At 39.9% G+C, this 23,002-nt stretch overlaps 2 protein-coding genes across 2 annotated transcripts in view; one reads left to right on the top strand and one right to left on the bottom strand.

Moving 5' to 3' along the window:
• The window catches only part of LOC145457587 (uncharacterized), a 210,691-nt gene that overhangs the window by 159,745 nt on the left and 27,944 nt on the right, over nucleotides 1-23,002 (top strand). Inside the window, 10 exon segments of the mRNA XM_080335810.1 lie at nucleotides 3,275-3,488; nucleotides 3,758-3,887; nucleotides 4,499-4,629; nucleotides 5,000-5,113; nucleotides 5,322-5,411; nucleotides 11,597-11,706; nucleotides 12,055-12,180; nucleotides 13,403-13,481; nucleotides 15,167-15,285; nucleotides 15,827-16,054. Of these exon segments, the coding sequence (XP_080191936.1) occupies nucleotides 3,275-3,488; nucleotides 3,758-3,887; nucleotides 4,499-4,629; nucleotides 5,000-5,113; nucleotides 5,322-5,411; nucleotides 11,597-11,706; nucleotides 12,055-12,180; nucleotides 13,403-13,481; nucleotides 15,167-15,285; nucleotides 15,827-16,054 (1,341 nt within the window).
• LOC145456660 (flavin-containing monooxygenase 3-like) overlaps nucleotides 1-23,002 on the bottom strand; it is a 266,805-nt gene that overhangs the window by 7,190 nt on the left and 236,613 nt on the right. The window lies entirely within an intron of this gene.

Raw genomic sequence — 23,002 nt, forward strand, 5'->3', positions numbered from 1 at the left:
TCGGAAGCTACGATCGCGCTGATTCCGACAATATAAATATGGCCTCCGGAACCTGAAGAAAAATCACTCTCAGCGTCTGAAATCTGCATTGTTCAAAACACTTGGATGACCGCAAAGAAATGACCCATTGCGGCTGTACGATTGTTCAGTCAATGCCGATATTTCAGACTTGAAGGGGGAATTCAGGGTAGTTCTAGTGCCTGATCATATTTTAATTTATGTTTTCGGAATATGTGCGACAGTAGCTTTCGAACAAGACCAGATCCAGCAAATTCCTCGCGCTGGATGATAGCTTTTGGGTTGCCAGAAATTGTGCAGTCGCTGTCGAGAATCAATCTCGGTTGCAGCCTCATCGAAGCGGAACAAAGCAGAAAATTATGTCGTTACTAATCCATGTCTACATTAGATACTTTGATAGCCGCGTAAAATCGAGTGCACCGACTAAAACTATATGATTTTAGTAGTGATTTCCCACCAGATTAAAATAAGTTTACGTGAAATTTGAAATAAGGCACAAGAAGTTGTTGATATGCCCCAAAGCAGTGGTTCTTCACCGGTGTTCCATGGAACACCGGGGGTCTCCTGAACCGTTCTCAGTGGCTCCCTGATGGTAACGACACACACTCAACTCATTATATGATTTGTGATCACATGCCCGTCTTGGCCTTCATTTATTGCAGGCAATTAGGCGAGATCAGTGTAGTCAGGTTGAGACTCTTTTTGCGGACGACATTTGCATTAACCGGCTGGCGTTTCCGAAAATATCTGCTTCACTTATCAAAACTGTGAAACACGACCTTAACTGGATTCCAAAACAATAAGTATTAAGTAAAACACGTTGGTTGCAGGATTCCAACGCCTAACTAACTACGCCACGGAGCTAGTCAAGAGCGGGGCAACCGATTGTGTATACAATCAAGTCGAGGGATAACCTTGTTGTAAAATAGATAAATTTTGGTTACTTCCTCATAGATCAGCATATTTGCTAATCCTATAGCTGGCGACCGAACGCAAAAATTATTTATAACCGGTCTGAATCAAAAGCTATAGTGTTGCACTGATTCCGAAGATATACATTGAACTATGTTTGGGACAATAATCGCACGCCGAAATAGCCTTCGCGTTCCGGAAATCGGCATTGTTCCAAACATGAGAAACTTAAAGAATAAGCATCGTAACAAATAATGGAATATTATTATCAAATTTCGTGTATTTTCTGTATTTCATTCTCTCTTGCATTGAATGATTATCTTTCATATTGTATCCAGCAATATATGTTCTCGTTTATTTGCGAAATTTCGGTTTATAATCAATTATTTTGCAATGATTCTCGTTACTGTCTTTTCTGAAATCGCTAGTGAGTGCCCAACACTCATATCGAGCATAAGAAATCGTCAAGTTTCACAGGTGGCCATGCAAGTTCCTCTAATTTGGATTCGCATTAGCTGCCTTATGTCAAAATTGTAGCGTTAGATCAGTGGTTCCCAATCTGTGGTACGCGTACCCCTAGTGATACGCGAAGGTCTTCCAGGTAGTACGCGAGTAGATTCTGATTTTTTTTTGACCGAAGGGAGTCATTAGTTCAGGTGTGATTTTTTACAACCTTATGAATGAATTTCGCCAATATTAGTAGTAGTGGCAGATATTACTGTCAAATATTTATCCATTCTCAGCCACGAGATCAGATGAACAGGCGTAGCTGATGGAGGGGGTATCTTCGAAAAACTTGTGCACCAAATAAGTGATGATGAACTTTTTTGCATGAGGTTACATTTCTTGACCTCCCATTAGGATTTTCGGTGCAGTAAAAAATTATTGGAATCGCCCTAACGTACCGGAAATACCTTCATTCGTGAGACGCACGCGATTCTAACTTTTCTTTATGGCGTAACTTATGTAGGTGGTACGGGAGCACTGCATAAACCGCGAAATGGTACGTGGGCGGAAAGGTTGGGAACCACTGCAGATCAAAAAATTGTCAAATTGTTTACAAAGTCAAAATCTTTTTGCAACATGCATTTCGTTTTTATCGTAGATGTTTGCACTGTCGGTGAACTTATCATTTGACATTTGACATCTTATAGCCTTCTTTATAGGCCTACCGTTGTAGACGGATCATTGTCTTCACAATGTGAATCATAAACGGTCAAATACACAAATAAGTTAACATAGTGTTATGCTCAACATACCGCAACGAACAGCAAAACCGTGTGGGCATTGGTTCTTATGCCAAGAAGTGCATGATGAAAATTTTAATGTAGACAACATTATCAGAATGAAGCAACACGGCGTGTCACCAGCAGTGTACGCACAACTTCAGTGTTGCCAGCCAACAACTGCTGCTGTTGAACGTTCTGTCTCCATTATTAGCAAGGACAGATACTTTCTACTCGAAAATGTAGGAACTTTACTACAACAAATTTTGATTATTTCTACCATATTGCGTGGTGTAACTACTGGTATTCTTCATAGGTCCGGGTTTCGGTAAAATAAAGTTTTTTCCTGTAAATATTCATCAGTTTTTAGGCAAAAGTCTTTCGTGGGGACGGAGAGTTCCAACCAGAAATGAAGATAAGTAGTGCAATTCAAACATTGTATGCGAAAACGCTTAATTTACGTACATGAGGGCAAAAGTTTGTCAAAATTAGGTTTTTTACCGTCAGAATTTTCATTTTTTATGTTAAAATCTTCGGTTAAAACTCGTCGTAATTATACCACTATATAAAGGAATATTGTTTTACCACGCATTATGCATCCCACCAAATCTAGGTGTCTGATAGCGCAATTGCTCACTTGCATTTACCATGATTGGATCAATCATTTGCTAGCAGTAACATTTATTCTATTTAGTCCATGGTATGGAAATGGCGACAAGAAACGGTTATCGAAAGTCGATCTTTGGACACGCATCTCGCATTACCATCATTCTAATTTGTTAGTTTATATATATATTCGTAGGCGAAAAAGGACACTTCCTTGAAACATCATGGCAATAACTTAATATTCCAAAAGTTTGGGTTTATTCACAATTCGTCTGCCCCATCAAGGCGCAGCCCCTGTGAGTGCAACGGCTGGCGTTCAGGTTTATATTTAGTGCATTGCAAAATTTCAATCTCGACCTTCAACACTCTTAGGTCAAACGCCATGCATTTCAGCCGTCCGCTCTAAATGTAGTTTACTAAATTTTGCAACGTATAAGGTAGGTTTGCGATGACTTGTGTGTATTTCAGTCAAAAGTCAATAACTGAATTGACTTTTTCCGTATTTCATTAAGATTAGGTCCATTGGAACCGTCCTTGAACTTCCTATTCTTGGAGTCGATCAATTGGAGTTTAGTTGTGGCAGTATCATTGGATCCGGTCGCATGCAATTACCCAAGAATATCACAGACGACTCGATTCAAGTTTCAAAAAAGTTCAATAACGTTATTCAAAATAACTTGGTTCCAGAGATTGCGCAATACGGAATTTCGGCAATGACTGTGTCAGGTGATGCCCATTTGATAATTTTTATAACCCACGTGTAACATTTTGGTATGAGTGTTTTGATGCAAGCTGTCATTTGTTTTTCGTTTTGTCAGAATGTAGCTAAAGACAAAAAAACATGGTCTTTCAGCTTGAATTGGTATATATATTACTACTTGCGGTGAATATTCACTATTAAAGTTGGACGGATTCCCTTTCCTAAACGACATAAATTTAGATAAAACATTACTTTGCCTAGCTTACTAATCGATATATAAATATTGGATTCACAGATGTTGACGAATGTAAAACCACAGACAACGATTGCGATTTGAATGCAGCTTGCTTCAATAGTGATCCAGGGTTTAACTGCAGCTGTCATACTCGGTACAGAGACAAAGATGTGTCGAATCCTGGAACTAGGTAACCAACGAAGATGTTGACTTTTATGCAATCACAATGCCTCTCGCCTGTATCAAAATATCCAATGGAAGTAACAAAAGAATAGAACTAGATTAATAACTAGGCTTTTACCTATAAGTCTCTGTGAATATATGTATCCATGCTTTTGGTTGTCGAAATTTTGAGAATAGTAATTCACATTATATCCCAAACTTTTCTCTGAGCTTTCTCATTCACTCCCACCAGGGGCACTGGGAGTAATCGCGGAGTGAAATTGCGAAATATTGGATGAGTTGAGAGTATGATGTAAGAATGATCAAGTCCATAAATTCAACTTCGAACCACTTTGTCAATTTCATAGGACTCATACTAAACTGATTTGATCATGCGGTTATATTCTGGCAGTACTACATCAGTCTTATAAAGTTGCGTTTTTTATTGTTACAAATCTGTATACGGATGCTTCCGACAACATGAGTGTAGGAACTGGGCCTTTAGAAATTGTACCGAAAATTGAAGTATATATGCGCAATCTGAAGACAAAGCAGCACCCTTCGCTAGTTCCTGAAGATAAAACTAATTACGCAATTGAAATTTCAAAGTCACCAATGAATGCATAACTTTTTACGCAGATGTGAGTGGCTCTGTTACTTTGATGGTGGCTCGTATTGTCTGAATAATGGTTCGTGTTCGATCATTAAAGACTATGAACCGACATGTATTTGCACACCAATATTTTCAGGAGAGCGATGTGAATATGAAGGTGAGACTATTTTGTTTATTTTTCAAACTCGACTATTATCTTTATCATCTTGAATTATTGTCAGCCATATCCAAATCCTCGAACATACCTGATTTGTGTTGTTGTAACAGTTATGTGATATACTGGTTGGGGTTTTGTGCGCAATGCGCATGTGCCAACAAGTTTTGTGAATCTGACACTTCATCATGTCTCTCCAGCACGCCCTGTGTCCAATAAGAGTCACAACGTTGCTGTGAATTTTAAAGTGTTATAGGATAATTGAGCAATTACTGTGTCGAAGTTCACATTTAATTCATATCCCAATCCCAGAACAATGAAACGTGCATTGACATTGTATGTTGACATCCATATCACTATCATAATTTTGCAGTTATTTCGAATGAAGATATGACAAGCGCTCTAACTTCGAATGAGACCGAAGTCACTACCATAGAGTCTACGTTTACGACTACATCAGCCGCAGTGACGTACCATTTCAACAAGGGTATGTTTGTATGCTACTTGTATATGATTACATGATGCATATTCGACGAGAATTTACCTCTCAGTTGGAATAGTATTCTGCTTACTACTTGTAAGCTATTACCCTCAAAATGATGACATGAACTCAAACTTATCTATACTACGTTTACCTGAGCAATTACAAGGGGGGCTTGTATCGATTGCTACCTTCTATATTTTCATATTTTCAGGCACTTGCAGTATTGAGCTGACCGAGGCAAATTATACTTTTCCTCCGACTCAGCCCGGTATCGTGTCGTACTCTGAAGAGACATGTCCAAGTATGTACCACCTCATTTTGCACTCACGACCAGTGACCCGTTTGCACTCAAATAAACGGATTGCCCTCTACAAAATGAATATATTACGAATGGAGATGTAGGCTACAAACGGAAATCTTGTAATGCCGCTTGTTTGTCCCCCGACAAAAATACCCACTATTGAGAGAATTTGTCTTCTCATCACGGCCACGAATAAAGGACAATTCACGATATCCAGTAAATTCAACTGCATCAGCTATCCATAAAGAACATGCCGATTCTTATCTGCAAGCTCATAGTACCGGCAGAGATAAGAAACAACCTCTACTGAACTGGGACATGAAATTGACTCTGCTTAACAATTTGTACTTCGTTTTGCTTTCACACGCTCTGACAAATGGTTCGCATATCGATCGTTTTGTTCAAACTAGAATAACTGTTTGTGGTGCCGGCGCTGTACAATAAATACATTAAATGCAAAATATGGCGCGGTTATCCTAGGTCAGGGGTGGGCAAACGACGGCCCGCGTGCCGCATACAGCCCGCAACACCGTTCTGTGCGGCCCGTGAGAGTCTAAAGAAACTTCTTAAAAATATGGATAAAACAGAATTAATGCAGGGACTTGATTAAACTTTTTCTTAGTATATTTCACCATGATAATTCTGAGGCAGTGGTTTTCAAACCGGGGGAACGAACGCATCTGAACGCATCTGAAAGCATCCCGAAACTGAACTAAAAGTGGAGTTAGTACATCTATGAACAGATCGCTGCTCACAGATTGAAATTTCAATCCTGTTATAAGAATCGGGACAACCGACTTTCATCTTTATAGTTTTGACAAATTGATTATTGAGGTCGACCAGCCTATGAAATCTCGCCACTGTTTCTGACGCGTGTACGATATCACCAAAGCAATGTTTGATTTGCTCTAAATAAGCATATATATTATCACCATGCCCTCACTATATAATCAAATACCAATATTGCGTTTTGGTTTATAATCCCAATTTTATGTAGTGCGGCCCGCAAATGGATTCATATGTTGAATGCGGCCCGCGAGCTCAAAAGTTTGCTCACCCCTGTCCTAGGTTGTTGTTGTTGAGTATGATTTGATTGGCGATTTTAACTCAATGGTTTTGTTCGCCATTTTCGTGATAACTGTTCAGTGTTCATGCATTAGATGACTGCATTCGTTGATAGAGTGAAATCTATTACATCCTTGAAGAGGCGTGCGTCTGTCAGTAGTACTTCCAATTTCATTGGTACTTTGAGGTGCGAGCATTTGTTAATTAGCGCTTTCCTTTGGCGACGGTACTTTCGACAGTACATTACGTAGTGTGATACGTCTTCTAGTTCATTACACAACTCGCAATTTGGAGAATCCGACAAACCAATTCTGTTGAGATGTGCTCTTAATCCACAATGCCCGGTTTGTAGGCGGAATAAAATTGACTGGCTTTTCTTCGGCATTTCAAAGAGACTAACAGCTGAATAAACATCGGGAACAAACTTTTTGAAATGTTCTGCAGTTTCGGACCCTGCAAATCTCCAGTTCCACTCTTCATATACATGTGTTCGTATGATTTTAATGATTTCCTTCGAAGTCAGGCTTGGCTCGTCGTCTTGTAGAACAGGCGAGTCGGCTTCCGTTTTCGCTAGGAGATCTGCTTTCTCGTTCCCGTGAATTCCGCTATGTCCAGGAATCCATACCAATACGACACCGATCCCTCTTCCTTCCAATGCGTGGATGCCTTGCAGAATCTTTCCGATAAGGTGATGAGACTTCAATTCCATTTCCTGGATCGCTTGAAGGGCACTTAAGCAATCAACAAGTAATAGAATGTCCTGATGCGCATTTTCATTCGCCCAGTCTATTGCCAGTTGAATTCCAACAAGCTCGGCGGTAAATGACGACGAGTTCTTTCCCGACGATTTTGCTCCGTGTATACTTTTAGAGATATAAAACGCCCCGGCGGCACCTGCTTGGCTTTTTGTTCCATCTGTGAATATTTTCAAGAATCCTTCATCATATGTGCCATTGATATACTCGTAGACAATTGTTGCCGCCCCGGGTTGACCTTTCACCAATAGTTTTGTAATGTTCATATCGACAGACGCCTTCTTCGCATTCCATGCCGATATGGATGTGGGTGTAGGTATATGGTCTTGGCACAACGTCAATTTCATATCTTTGAAGCCATCCCATGTTGATATTTGATTGAAACTCCTAAAAGTTTTTCGCTTTGGCCAGCATTCTTCCCATGAAGACAATAGAAGTTGGTACCTCCATGGGTGATTCAGATTTACCATTATCGCATGCCTGAACTTCATGCATAAGAATCTGTGTCGTAAATCCAATGGCATTTCCCCGCATAGTACTTGTATAGCACCTACTGGAGTGCTCTTCATTGCTCCACAGCACAGACGTAGTGCCTTACTTTGCAACATATCAATTTTTTTCAGCCACGTGCGTGAACCGCAGTAGTATGCCTCAAAGCCATATTCTATCAGTGACCGTATTAGAGTGCGGTACAGGATAAGCATCGACTCCAGTGGTGATCCCCAATGAGTACCTGGAATCATTCGTAGAAAGTTAATACGTTTCATACACTTTTTATGTAAATTGTCAATGTGGTAGCGGTATGTCAATCTCCGATCAAAAGTGATTCCAAGATAATCCACTTTATCTATGTCCTAGGTATATGTTAGCAATTCATTTTATCAAAATTCAATGTGAAAAGACACGAGTGTGCTTTCGTTTCGCGTCCGACTGCTTGAATCAATGGACAGGATAATTTCTAGGTGGATAAGAACTGAGTCTCCCTCTATATTTACTGTAACGATAACTGCGTATATGGTATACGAAGCAAAGAGGAACTGGGCCAAAACACGAAAATACTCCGATTTTCACCGGAATTTCGGTACTTTCACTGCTCTGTATCTATAAATGGTTAATTACACTGGTCAGCACATCTTTTAAGGCAGACAAAGTAAGAGTGGTTGTGGAGGTTCTGAAGGGCACGGATTCCGAATATGACCTTAGTTTTTTCAAATTGACTCTATTTTTAGAGATAATCCATGCTGGGGCTATTTTGACTAAAATCTCATATTTTTTGTATGGGCGAGATAAAAATCGGCTCAGTCGTACTATAAAGTTCAGAAATTCCATCTACTTGTTATTTTGACACGCTGAAGACTGTTTTAAATCAAAATACATCAACAGAATTATATTTCGGGGTATTAGATTTATCATAATTGTAGACTTTCACGGATATCATGTACATAAATAAGCTTCAATCATGTATATAAGTATTTACCTAAATACTCAAATAACGTTGCATTAATTGAATCAGTTTTATGTCAACCACCTATTTTAAATTCAAAACAATCGGTTGGAGTATAATATTATTAACTTATCGTAAAGAAAAATTGGTTCTTGTTCTATTTTCGGTTATAAGCAATTTAGTGCAGTTTTTCGAAAGCTTTCAGCAATGGTCTGCCGTGATATGTTCGTCGCATCTGCACTGATATCTTTCTTTTGTTGTTTTGATGGGTGGAATGGTGGAACCTTTCCCCTTTCTATTCCCTTTAATCAACAATATTATCAGAAAACATATCAAGATGACTGAACAGGAAGTGAGATTTAATGCTCATGTTTGCTTCAAGGCTTCCATATGCAGATGCCAATTCTCGGACCAACTGTTTGTAGTTGGGTGCCAGGGCATCTTCCAAAAAGTTTTATTTACTACATCGTAGAATAGGGTTACCATATTTTTGTGAAGCAAATTCCGGACACTTTTTAGCGCCAACTAGCGGATTTAAAAATGAGGTGACACATTGTCTGTCAATATGACGTCACACTAGCAAAGCATTGCCCATCGTCTGTATGTAGCAGTGGTAATGGTACGCGAAGGTCTTCCAGGTGGTACGCGAGTATATTCTGTTTTTTCGATCGACGGAAGTTATTAGTTCAGGTGGGGTTGATTTTGAGTTTTTTAAACCGCCGTCGCTGGTAGGGGCTATTCCACCAGTGACGGCCTACGGGGGGAGATCTAGTCGTAAAGCATTGGGATTATTACCTAACCAAATTCCGTCTTAATATATTTGACCACAATAATTTCAAATGGATCCACTACAGAAATCATATGCTGCCCCTTATAATGCACCTCAATACGGTGGAAACATTTTGACCGCGTTCGGCGCGCTTATCTTATGTCGGTGGTACGCGAGCACTGCATAAAACCTCGAAATGGTACTTGGGTGAAAAAAGGTTGAGAATCACGAACCACTGCTATACAAGAGCGGAGTGGAACATAGGTCATGAAATTGGCGATCTGTAATGTGGGCTCTGGTGATTGCTACTTGCTAGCGTTTGCAATAGGTTTCTTTACGGTCCGGATGATATTGTCTGGCTGGCCGTGTCTGGCCTGTCGGGATTGTGTAGCCCTGCTATACTGTTGGGTCGGTGCGGCTATATGGTTATGTGTTTTAATCAGGTCCGAAACAACATTTTTTCTACCCCCTTCCGCCGAAAAAAACACTGATCTTGGGCCCATCATAGGGTATAGTCGACGTAACTTCTTGGGCACTTACAATATGCATTTGGCTGTTAAATTTTTTGAATGACTTCCGTCAATATTATAGATTCTTCCATATATTACGCTACTATAAAATGCACCAGCAGGTAGCACATCCAGTGATTTCCAACTTTTTATGGTCGCGACCTCATTTCCAACTTCAAAATGTTTCGTGGCCCAGCTCCAAACTTGATAAGCTGATTACTAAAAAAAATTCAGCTTGCCCACACTTACGGCATAGGAAGCTGAATATACGTCCAACATCATCGCGATCCCCAGATGAAGGAAAACGACCTCAAGATTCGGAACCACTGTCGGTGACAGAAGCATCCAATCGGCCTTAACCAACTCTAATAAGAAACCGTTAGCTTATAATTGCGATTACAATCAGACTTATTTCAGTATATGATGGTTGTTTATATTTATTTTCATTGTTAATTTGGCGAGGGTGGTACCTGGTGTCCATACTAATATCTTTATACGTTGCATTAACTCGCGCGATGCGCGAAGAAAGAATTTTGAATAGCATAAATCTGCTTAAAAATAATATTGTTTAGGTTTATTTACGAAAAAATTTTAAGCTTACTTCAAGCTTTCAAAATTCGGGACATTTCGGCATATTTTTAAAATTCCTCCCGGACGCAGATTTTTCAGTGAAATTCCGGACATGTCCGGGAAATTCCGGACGTATGGCAACCCTATCGTAGAAGGGGTTCCATGCAGTGAGCACCTTTCTTAATATGAAATTGTAATCCTTAGTCCGTATTCGCATCAGAGCTCCAGCAAAGACTCCAGATTCAAGCTTCTCGTTTCATATGAATACTAGGTATACCCACTTTGTTGACTTTACGGAACATTATCCATTCAAAAGGGAAAAGAGATGAGACGTATATGAGTATTTTAGTTAAGCTTTCCAGGCACAAATTTGATAGCTTTATACTCCTCATTCATCTTGGTATAATGACCTATTGGACAGGAGAAAATATACTTCCATTGCGGAAAAGTACCATTTCTAGGCTTGACAAACTGCTTTTCCAAACAAAGTTCTCGCATCAGGTCATATTAACATTGACGGAATACCTGAGAAAGACATGAGTGTTCATCATAGTCAATTATCTATTTATGCGCAGTAGAAAAGTAGAAAAATCCAAGATTTACTTCCTATCAAGTGAAATATTCAAGGGTAACTACATGCAGTTATTTTAGGCTTTTTGTGGGTATAAATATCTTCTTTTCTAGAGCCAATCTGGCCAAACCAATGTGATATTCGTAATCAGCACCCTCGAAAACCCCAGAAACGGCTTTCAGATGTTCAGCGAAATATTCTTTTAAGTCTGTTGATCAGTGTTATTATTGTTAATATTTTTATAGCGTAGCGTTATAAGTTGGTCAATCTTTCAGCTGCGTTTTGGAAAGAGCCGTCATCGTCATTTATGCAGGAAATTCATAAGCCGCCAAGTAAAAATATTACGAATTGGTTTAAAAGGAGGTATCAAGATTCTCGAAATTAGTACAATATTGTTACCGCATATTGCAAAATTCGATTTCAAAGTGAATACATTTCAAATATAGCTTTACGTGAAATGCATATGAAGACACATTGGACAAGTATCGATCTATCTTTCCAGATAACGAAAACCTACCTCTTGCCTCGATTATGTGTTCTCTTGAAGACTCCTTCGACACGAGCACGATAAGAGTGTCCGAATGCAAATCCATAGAAACTATCGTGGCGGAGGTAATGCTCGTGAAATTCCTGTCGATTAATCGGTGGGGCGTTTTATGGTTTTAAAATAACGATGAATGGGTATAATATTTGCTCATACAAATCATATTCTGGATGGGATGTTCCAATCTAACTCCAAATCCAAGTATTAAATTCGGTAAGGATTGAGTTTTCCTCGAAGGTTGAATGAAAATTGGAAACAGCTTAATTTCCAAGTCGAAATCCCGGTCAGGCATCAAAATAATCGTAAATCTATATCTGATGCAAGCTCATGTTTTCAAATCCTAATCCATGCGCAAGATCTCGTATATGTTTCAATTTACCATCTTCAAACGCGCCTCTGCGCTCTGAATTTTTTAGAAATACACCGACACGACGTTGGAAACACTGGAATTCGCAACGGCGAACGTCGCAGCTTTAAACGAAGAATTAGTTGAGGATGTGGTGGAGCTTTTGGATATGATATCCGACGAGGCTGGAACAGTGGTGAATATAAGCGCTCCATTTGAGACATAGACTGAAAAATATTCGGTCACAAGTAATAAGCAAAGGTGCTGGTCGTAAACAAAGTGTTTCTACTATTTCGGAGCACCCAAGTAGGATTCGCCTATACTTTTGATACGTACCCAAGTGGTTACGTTTATAGACTACATCCACTTCAACTTCTCAGTTTTCAGCTAAAACTGCTTACATTTTCAATTTGATTTCGGAATGTAGAAAGTGGTTTTGCAGCAAACAATACGTTCATGTTGCCAAATTTATTCCACTTGAAGCTTTTCGACTGGCTCTCATCAGGAGCAAACGCTAGTAAATGAGGTTAACCAAGTTCGAAACATAGGAAGAATTTTATCGTTGTAACGTAATATTAAAGTACACAGTGTCGCAAACGGCAGTAAATAGCGCACGGTAACGGTACAGCATACACAAAAATCGGTTGTATTAAAACAACCGAATGACAAACATATGCGATATGTTTGCGTCACTGCAAATGGGAATTAATAATTGAGCTAACTATAGCCCCTGTAATATCGTAGTAACTAAAGTTATTATGCTTTCGAGAATTCCACCTATTGTTAATGTCATTAAACATCTTGCGTTAGTCGCGAAGATACATATTTGCAATTTCAAATTCGGTTACGTTCAATTAAGTAATAAAACTATTCGACCCCTTGATACAATCTACTTGTTTGAAGCTAATTACTTTCGAGTACCTGACCACTGTTGGTAATACGCTGTTGACGTGGAAGAAGCGCTTTAGTATACTGGGCTTTGTGATCACGTTATTAATGAACAAATCGCAGCGACGGATGGAAATCACTGCTTCACGCGATACTAATTGTTCGGGCACCGACATTGAGATTTGTGAAATAGCGGAACAAGCAGACACTAAAATCCGAAGATAATAGTACAATATAACTTTGTGAGCAAATTGGGAGTTTGTTCATCAATTATCATAATATTCAAAATGTGAACCAAACTATTGATGTCAGACCATCGATCGATTAAAGACTGGTTTTGCATTAAACTATTTCTAGCTCGGGACATCAATGTCTAACGACCGCAGGCACTACACGCGTATCGGTATTAAGCCGTATTTTGTCAGTCGGTCACCGGTCATAGCAACTGTCAAGGCACAGTTTGTTTACATTACCTGAAATACTTTGAAAGAGATTCATTTGCTCGTCCTGTTTCCTTTTTGCTTTTTCAGTTCACGGAGAAGCAAGTAGTTGAAGCATCGGCAGTTGTGAGCCATCTGACGGAGCATTACGTTGAAACCGCTGTTGAAAGTACGTTCTTTACAAGGGGTCCCTAACCTTTTTTCCTTCTGCGCCCCTTTTCCAACATTGCCTAGGTCTGGACCCCCCTATTTTAAGGTCCGTAGTATAGGACAATGGGTAAGAGGTCGATGTCCGGTCGGTCTTTTCGGGTTGGTTACTTTTGGCAATATTCCGCGATTGAAGCCCGCGCGTGGATCACTCGGCTGATAAACGATGTAATCATTTAAACAGGCTCGTTGTGGTACAGAATTTGAATATTGCAACGAACAACACATTCATATTTGCAATTTATTCAGTCTAATCTTTTCAACTGACACTCATCGGGAGTCGCCGTCAATAAATACCGAGATTGCAATTCGAAATATAAAGATGAAATATATGGTGTGACGTAAGAATGGTATAAAAACAAGAATGGGAGAATTCACAAAACGAGAGCGTTAAGCAAAAATGCAATTAGCGCAATACGAAATGGCTATGTTATACTGACAGAAACACAACGCTAATGAAATACACGGAGAGAATAAAGTCGGTCCTTTTGTCGACAAAGAATCGGTTGCTCGAGTTTTATTATAGTCGATTCGAGAACCTTTAAATAGAACAGAGAACGTCATCGAGCAATAATTGAAAATCTGTTATCGGTATACGATTTTGCACAGTCGGGATGAGTAAGAACGTGCTGACCTATTGCAGATTTATATGCGATGGTCTGGTCATAGTCTCGCAAGAAAGGGTTACTTGTCTGGGATTGCGATTGACTACCTGAAATAGCATTGCTGGCGTCTTTGTGTCTAATCTGCTTGGGCACATGTTAGTCAATTCTTTGTTGCAAACATAATACTACTCCGTTTTGTGGCAGAAAGTACATCCCTCTGTGTTGCAGGCAAGAGAGATTTTGTTGTGAAAATGACCCTAGGTTGTACTCACATGAACCATTGCTTCTCAAATCTACCGGAGATTTTACAAATCCATGGTAAATGTCAATATACTGGACATTTACTTGGTCCAACGAATTTCTTGGCTCTGGAATCATTTAGTTTTTGTCAATGGTTGACTTCACAATGTATTCTGGACATCTGCCGGACTGAAAGATTCAGCATCTAAATCGCCCCTGGGGGCGCTGGAGCTCAGGTTAAGGTCCAGTGTTCTAAATTAAACAGTGCATATTTCAGAAGAAGTTCCAGTTCGACCTTTAGTTCGCGTGCTGAAGTGAGTTTTGCAAATGTATTGTTTCCTTCTTGGGTGATCTGATGCAAGTAACAGGTCAATTTATAGCACATATGATATGCTTCATCGACGGCTTTAACCCCTGGACTGGCGCGAGCAAACTCGTAAAGTGTGGAATGAGCAGTGGACCCGTCGTAGCAGATTGTCCACGCTCATGTATCGCATACCAGCGGTCTCGAGCTCAAGTAGCGAGGTCTGTCTCTGAGTCCCCTAAGAACTCCAATCCCTACTTAGCAAAACTGGTACCGATGTTAAGCTCGGGTAAATGGGCATGGTTGTAGGACAATGGTGTAAAACTTTTCGCAAAATAATAGTGTGTACAACAACATGCTACTTTTAATCATGAAAAGTATTTGTGTCGCAAGATCATTTCAAGCTGTTTTTTTCAAATGGTGGCGTTGAAATAAGGTTGGGGACCGCATTTTTCGGTGTGTATACAGTAATAAGAAATTGCCATTCTGTATTTCAAGAGACAGAACGAGCCACTGAAAAACAAGCCTTGGTGCAGTCGATAACGAAGATTTCACGAAAAGTCGTATCTGAAAACAACTCCACAATATCTATATTGACGTCAGACATTAATGTTGAGGTTGGTATATCTCCACTATGTCGAGAATGACGATCAGGGTCGTTTTCATGCAATGAGTCAGTTGAATTTCGATGCATCCATCGACTCTGCCGCTGTCTATTTATGTCTATGTTTATTTGTATTGTTGATAAAACTTGGCAAAATCCTAGCTTGTATTTTCCGAAGTTTCTTATCGGGATTTCTTATCCTAATAATAGCTAGAGGATTTATTCTCGAGAGATTGCAGAAATGCAGAAATTAGGGCTAGGGCTACGGCTGGCTTGGGTGGTAATTGATTGATTGTCATTATAGTCTTTATTGAGTGGCATATTAAACCGGTGTTTTTTTGGTTTAAGTGACAAATTGTTCATATGATATAATAAAAACTACCGTTTCAATCATTTTAACGACAGAAGTAAAGTTGTTTATAGCGACACGACTGCGCATTCTAATTGAAACAATCGAGTCGAATCCCTCACCGTCACCCTCACTCCTGTCCTGCTAGATGCTGACTTCTCCGGTAATTATCCAGACAGCATGGTATTTGCACTCATTTAATCAGGTGATCGACGTTGTCGAAGAAAAGAACAATATTGCTCCACCTGAGTACACATTCAATGCGAGTTTCTACGAAAATAAAACCACAACAGTCGCGTCAAACCCCATGTCAATCTCCATTCCGCCTGATACTCTTAGTCAAGCGAGATCGCTGATGGCAACGCCGTTGAGAATTGTGACTGTCGCGTTTCGATCCAGCGCTCTCTTCCCTTCCAATCGAACAACGGAATGGGTGAGTCTGCATAATGTATGATTAGAAGTGCTAAGTACTCTTACTTTGCTTATATTACTTCATGATGTTCAGACAAATTGATGGTATCGCAATGGGTTCTCCCTTGGGACGTAGTTGGGCCGATATATTGATGGGTTACCATAAAGAAAAAATGGTATAAGAACGTCGCAAAACCTCTCCTCTATTTTAGATATGTCGCTGACACCTTTGTTGCCTTTAAAAGTGGCCGAGAGTTTAATATTTTCTTCGAAAAATTGAACTGTCTCCACCCAGCCCTACAATTTTCCGTCGAAAACGAAACTGATGCGACTTCCCCTTTTTAGACGTGTTACTTGAGAGATCAGGACAACGGTTTTTAACATTGGTGTACAGAAACCGACCTTCACTGACCATTATATCCGTTGGGATTCATTTTGCCCGAAGCGGCGTAAATTAAACCTCATTTCATCTATCGTTTAACGGGGCTTGCGCCTTTGCTCGCCAGAAAAATTGCCACGCGAATTGGATGATTTCCAGACCGCATATTAAAATTTCCATCACTAGGGCATTGAAAAAATAGGATAAGTCTCCGAAATATGTACCAGAAAAATGCCCGGCATTTTTACACCTACCTTGACTAGATAACGTGACTAATCAATCGTTTTGAAAAACCTATTAAATCGGCTGTTCACCGTCGTTATTTCAGCGTTAACACGCATGTGGTGTACACAATGAAACCCTTGTTGCCAAACTCTCGAAAAGATGTACTTCCTGCCTTTAATGCAAGTAATGTTGTCTACCAATACAAGTGCCAGTGTGATAGTAGGTATGTAGGACGTACATCTCAACGATTGTTTGAGCGTATAAAGCAGCATATCCCCAAATTTATTCGCTCAAAAACATGCGAAAATGATCGCACGGATCCCTCACGCCAGTGCAAATTGGCTGCCAAAACAGATTGTTACGACAATTACCAAGCATATACTTCGTCAATTGGTCAGCATTTGAGTGAAAACCTCGTCTTTGCACAGCAGTATAATGACAATATGTTCACTGTCATTGCACGTGGCAGATACTTGGTTCATTTAAAAGTGTTGGAGTCTGCCATCATTCAATTGCACAAACCTATTTTATGCAGACAAAAAGATTTTCTCTATACCTTGCAAATCTCCCATTAGTGCGTGTTGTTTTGTGTGTATAACTGTTTATTTACAAATTGCGCTGCTACTATAGTACCGTATGTCCGTATACTTCAAAATTTATTATTGTCGCCATTGTTACAATGCAAATTTTATGGTCTGTGATTTTTATTGTTGCGTCATACTTTGAATTCTTGGTTTTTCTTTTAAATCTGTTTAAATCCCTTTAGCAGGGGTGTAATGACTCGAGTCATGACTTGACTTGAGTCCGACTAGAGTCACGATTTTCTGATGAATCGACTTGACTCGAGTCATTTTTTTCAAAATTAGGACATGACTCGACTCGACTCGAGTCAATCTGTGCATTGACTCGATTTGGACTCGAGTCATTGCGCATGACTCGAACCAACCAAGTCATTGACTCGACACTCAGTCGGCCAAGACCGACATTTCATTGTAATTCCGAAGCCAACACACTATTGGGATTCCGTCTGTTGGTACTGGTACTTGAAAATGCGACCAGAAAAATTGGTATATTATAATTGCGAACCATTCGATATCACCAAACAGAGTTATAAAAAGTGGGTTTACTAAGATTTTAGCTGGAAACTGAGCAGTCAACACATTGACTTGGACTGGGACTCGAGTCATAATTTCATGACTCGGACTCGACCGTCTGCTCGCTGACTTGGACTTGGACTTGACTCGGTGATGAATTGAAATGACTCGACTTGACTCGGGTCAAAACTATAAAAGTTAGATTGACTTGTGACTCGGAGCCTTGTGACTTGGTTACATCCTGCTTTTTAGTGTGCCGTTAACTCTTGAAAAGTCGTCCGAAAGTCTTCGTGTTCAGTAAATATTCATTTACAATGGATTCTGTATTGAAAACTACTTGAGTCGAAATGCTTTTAGATTACTCCGTTTGCACTTAATGGTTTTTCATGATGAGCAACTTACTTTTTAGGCTTTGAATGTCGTAATGGAGTGAATAGTTTTTGGGTAAGTTTGCTTTACTTTAACGAGTGGCATTATAATGGAGGCCATGAAAAAGACCTAGTATCATGAAAACCGAATATATTCAGGAGAAATTTGCATGTTTCCATAGTCATTTTCCGTCTTTCAATTTCGGAATTAGCTACTTCCGATTGTCTACTAAAATTATGCAATGTCTTTACCAGATCTAAGTCATATCACTAATTCAACCCTACATTTCAGTGAAGTGATAGCCCATATTAATGTACACCATTCCTAGCAACGACTCGCGCCTCATAATGCCACAATGCTGAAGTACATATTGACGTTTTAAACGTCGTCAAATGTATAAATTGGGGCAATCAAATGATATAATAATCCCATTAAATCAATATCTTCCGTCGCTTTGCCAACAGTTTCGACGAGGACTTGCAAGGGAATATAGGCTTACGCCTGCGGTCTAGGCCAGACCGGACAATGTATTCGGCGTCTGAGTATTGTTATGTTGATATTGAGCAGAGTGTAAAGCGAGTTTCTATGCTTGCTACCGATTCCCCATTAACAAGTTATACAGCAGTAGCCAACAGCCCAATCGCGCGGATTTGGTTTTTATGATACAATAAACATATGAAATCAAGATCGACCCCGTACGCTTGCTACATTTTTTACATCAGACAACGATATAAATCTCATTGATTGATCGAATAAGCATCAGTCGCTGACTACCGTCATGTTGTGTATTTCGCTCTTGATGTTGTGTGATTGCGGGTCAAGCTCGCAGCAAAGAGTCACTAAATATTCACAAACGGAAAGCTAGATATTTCAAGTAAACTTTTGTAACAAAGCAAGTAAATTTTTGATATTGTCAAGGTGCAAGCTCGTTTAGAGTTGATTTTTTTTATGCTGCCAGCCCCATGCATAGAGTGGCCCGCAGTTGAAATGCAATAAATTTCAACCAAAGATGTTATAATGAAGTGAAAATTGTAATATATGAAAAAAGTTCACGGTGCAGAACCTACCAAGGTTCGTTTGTGAACCTGAACCTCTAAATTTGCGAGGTTCACACACATAACGCTAACGTGAACCTCACGTTCACACCATCCCTACGTACAACGTACCATTATGCAAAAACGCTATACAGTGGTCTTTGGGCAAATTAGCGAGCTCTGGTTAGGGATTGTGGTTAGTCAGATTGTTATTGTGAATGTCTTGCTAAAATGACACTCACTATTTACATATACAGTATTCACCTAATAGTCAGTAATTTTTATCACTTCACCCAATCGTATGTGTGTTCTTATCTCTACTTTCTTCGACCATATCATGCTAAACATGTTTATATTGCTCACAGTTCCGCGATTACGATTACGATCAAAATCGCAAAATCATGCGCACGCAAAATCATGGAGTAGTCGATTACGATTACGATTACATTTCAAAAGTAATCACGATTACTCACGATTACATTTGTTTTGCTTCTAAGAACTAATTTTTGAAGAGATATTGGAAGACAATATAAGGCTTGCGATGAAAAGGTCTAATCATGAGATAACAACTTTCTTCATAAATTATGCGTCATTGGCTTGTTACGACATAAAGCACCCATTGCCCAACTCTATGCAGGACCATTCGTCGCACCCAACAATTTGCATTCTTGCCAGGTCCGTAACTGCCACACCCCAAACTCCCAAATAGGACCGGGAGAGAGCTCTAAAGGGACTCAAAAGTATTTCGTAAATCAACATAAATTATCATAGAGTATTTTCAAGAGAGTTGATTGACTTGAAATTTTTTTTCGAGCTTTGGGATTTAATGTCTCTAAATAGCTTGATTTTGAAACGCATACCTCTCCCCCTCAAGAAAAAAGCATGCATAATTTATAAGAATAGGCATTTCGGTGGCGGTCATTACCCCGCCACGACAAAACAAAAGACGCATGCAATTTCATGCAATTGCATGCAACTCCACAAAGTGTACTACCAAAGAATGACCTTGGCCAAAACTTTGGATATGTGTCCATTGTCAGTAGCCGCGCTCTGTGGCCCGAGACTAGAACGGCCAAGACAGACATTCCATGTAACTTCGAGGAATAGTGAAGTTACCACATTATTTGTATTTCGACTATCAGTCCTGATACTTGAAAATAGGGCCGTAAACTGTGGAAACTGATGATAATTACTATATTATGAATACGAGCCGTTCTATATCACTCGAGCAGAGTTGAAAAACGTGGGTTGAACCGGATTGATCGGAAAATTGATCTGTGAACATAACGACTTGGACTCGTAATCGAGTCAAACACTATGACTCGGACTGGTACTCGAGTCAAACACTATGACTCGGACTCGACCCTATACTAGCTGACTTTGACTCGGACTTGACTCGGGGGTGAATTGAAAATGACTCGACTTGACTCGAATGAAAACTATAAATGTGAGATTGACTTGTGACTCGGAACATTGTGACTTGGTTACATCCCTAATACCAGCGTTTGGAGTGGGGAGCGAATTGCTGTTTTGGTCCTGATTGTACCTACAACCCACGCTAACATGGTGTATAAGCTGAAGGCTATGGCGACAGATATAAATGTCGAGTGTAGAATTGTGAAATAACGATTGGCGCCCGTTTCAAGTACGGTAATACGAGAATAAGGTAAAGTGAACCCAAAATTCTACCTTCCACTTAATACAGATACTGCACGCTACCGTTACCTGAAACGGCAAAGAACGGCTTGGTTATGATATATATCAGCAGCTGTTGATTTAAACCAGGGGTTCTCAACCCGCGGCCCGCGACATCTTTCACTATGAACGCAATTATTACTCACACGGCATTGTTACATATTAATTTATCTGCTTAGGTCTCCTATCTCACCGTCTCTGTTTCATTTGAACACTCATTTTGGATTGTTTTGGTTTCTTGATATATGCTCGAGTTTAGATTGTTATTGTTTTGAATCTGTATTCGGTTGGACCCTGGTTCAAGGGAATCCCGCTGTGTAGTACAATTTTAAAGTGTTTCACTCACCGCTAATGGTTTGAACAGAAACAAGAACAAGCAATGGGAAATTAAACGGCGAGAACTCGGTTTGTAACTCTGCGTGGAACGATGAATTTGCTTTCTCAGATATAAATGGAAAACCGATGTGTCATATTTGTCGAAGAACAGTTTCGTCTGTCGTATCGAAGAGTAGAAGCTTAAAATGATACCATGGTTGTTTCGTCTGGAGTTAGGCCTATACATATCGCCTGATCTTGGGGGGGGGGGGAACTGCGCGAGTATTTGCTGTTTCCGGATCTTAGCAGTGATGACAACGTCACCTGACATATTTAGAAGTTACAATTGTCTGATTCAACCATGACCAAAAGAGCAACAGCAATGTCAATCGATCTTTTATCGTATGTTCTGAAACACGTTGTCCCGTAGACTGCTTCATCCTAGCATTAGATGAATTCACCGACTCCACATACATTGTATAGCTAATTGTCTGGGAGCATTTTATCATAGTGGACATATTTGCAGAGGAAATGCTGGCTGGGCAAACATGGGAGGGGGACCAGCGAAAAACATTTTATTGACAAAGCTAAGTTTTGTAACTAACGGTGTTAGGCCCTCCGCCATCCAATGAAAGGAGTGGGCCTGATTGGTTTGCTCAGAAATGCCCCCGAACGCCAGACTTCTTCTCATATCACTGAAAGCTCAATGTGCTAATGGCCTCTGTAACGAAAAAGTTACCGTAATTTTATACTTGCTCGCTCACGCTGTGAAACAGAGAGTTCGGTTCTTTGGTGGAAGGGTTTTAAGGTGCATAACGGCCCGTATACGACTGGTAAAAGACCGAGAGCCGACGGCCAAAGTGCATGCTCATAGGGTCTTAGAAGGATTGTAGGTCGGAATCGAAAATATACACTCCACTGATTATGAATCTGAGCGTCAGCCGTTACCGGTCCGGGGGGTTCAGTTGTAAGGAGGCAAGTAACATGTCTAAAATTGGATAAAAATAAAGTCATAGGTACAGTCCGGAAACTAATTGGAATTGCATCTTCGTTGATTACAGATCAAATAATTTGAAAAGCTGACGTCATAGACCGGTGGAAACTCGCGGTCAGCTGCTTGCAAAAACTTGCATAAAACCGAAATGTAGAGTCATCGGTACATCGTCAGTTCCGGTATTTCAAGGAAAACCACTTTTATGCCTAACAGAATATGTATGAACTGACGAATTATAGTGGTGGGGACGCGAGATATCTGAATAGAAAGATGAACTCTCAGGGAGACGGCTTGCCAGAAGTTCCCACTCTCAGACTGGACCGGCGATGTTATAGAGCAAATAATTGAGCCATTCACCAGAAAATAAATAATTATTATATTTTTATGAGAACCTAATTTCTGTTTTGATGGTTAGAACACGATGGATATGATATTCCTGTAACTGATGCGAAGAATACATCAGTAATCTGGTGTATATCTGGCAAGAAACAAACGTCGCCACGCATCAACGGTTTTTCATTGCTACGGGTTATTTGTTTGTTCTGTTTGCTTGCTATGTAGACTAACGTTAGACGACGCTATTCTTGAAGTAATAGGAGGGGATTTATGGTGGAATATTGAAAAATGGATCATCCAGTAACGTCTGTATCGTCTGCACAAAGTAAGTAGCATCCGATTCTTTCACGGCAATCCAATACCGTAGTAAATTAGACTTGACTCCTAGAAAATGCATTCTACCAAAACTAACTATCAGTCCAGTACCGTATGCTATTATCGGTGCAGCTATCTCCTAGTTGAAAATTTGACAAATCGTGTAATGGTATCGATTCATGATTTTGCATTTCAACAGATCGTATTTGCTGTC

This window comes from Botryllus schlosseri, chromosome 15 (assembly GCF_051294905.1).
Source record: "Botryllus schlosseri isolate E-star chromosome 15, Bs_hap1, whole genome shotgun sequence".
Classification (NCBI taxonomy): Eukaryota; Metazoa; Chordata; class Ascidiacea; order Stolidobranchia; family Styelidae; genus Botryllus; species Botryllus schlosseri.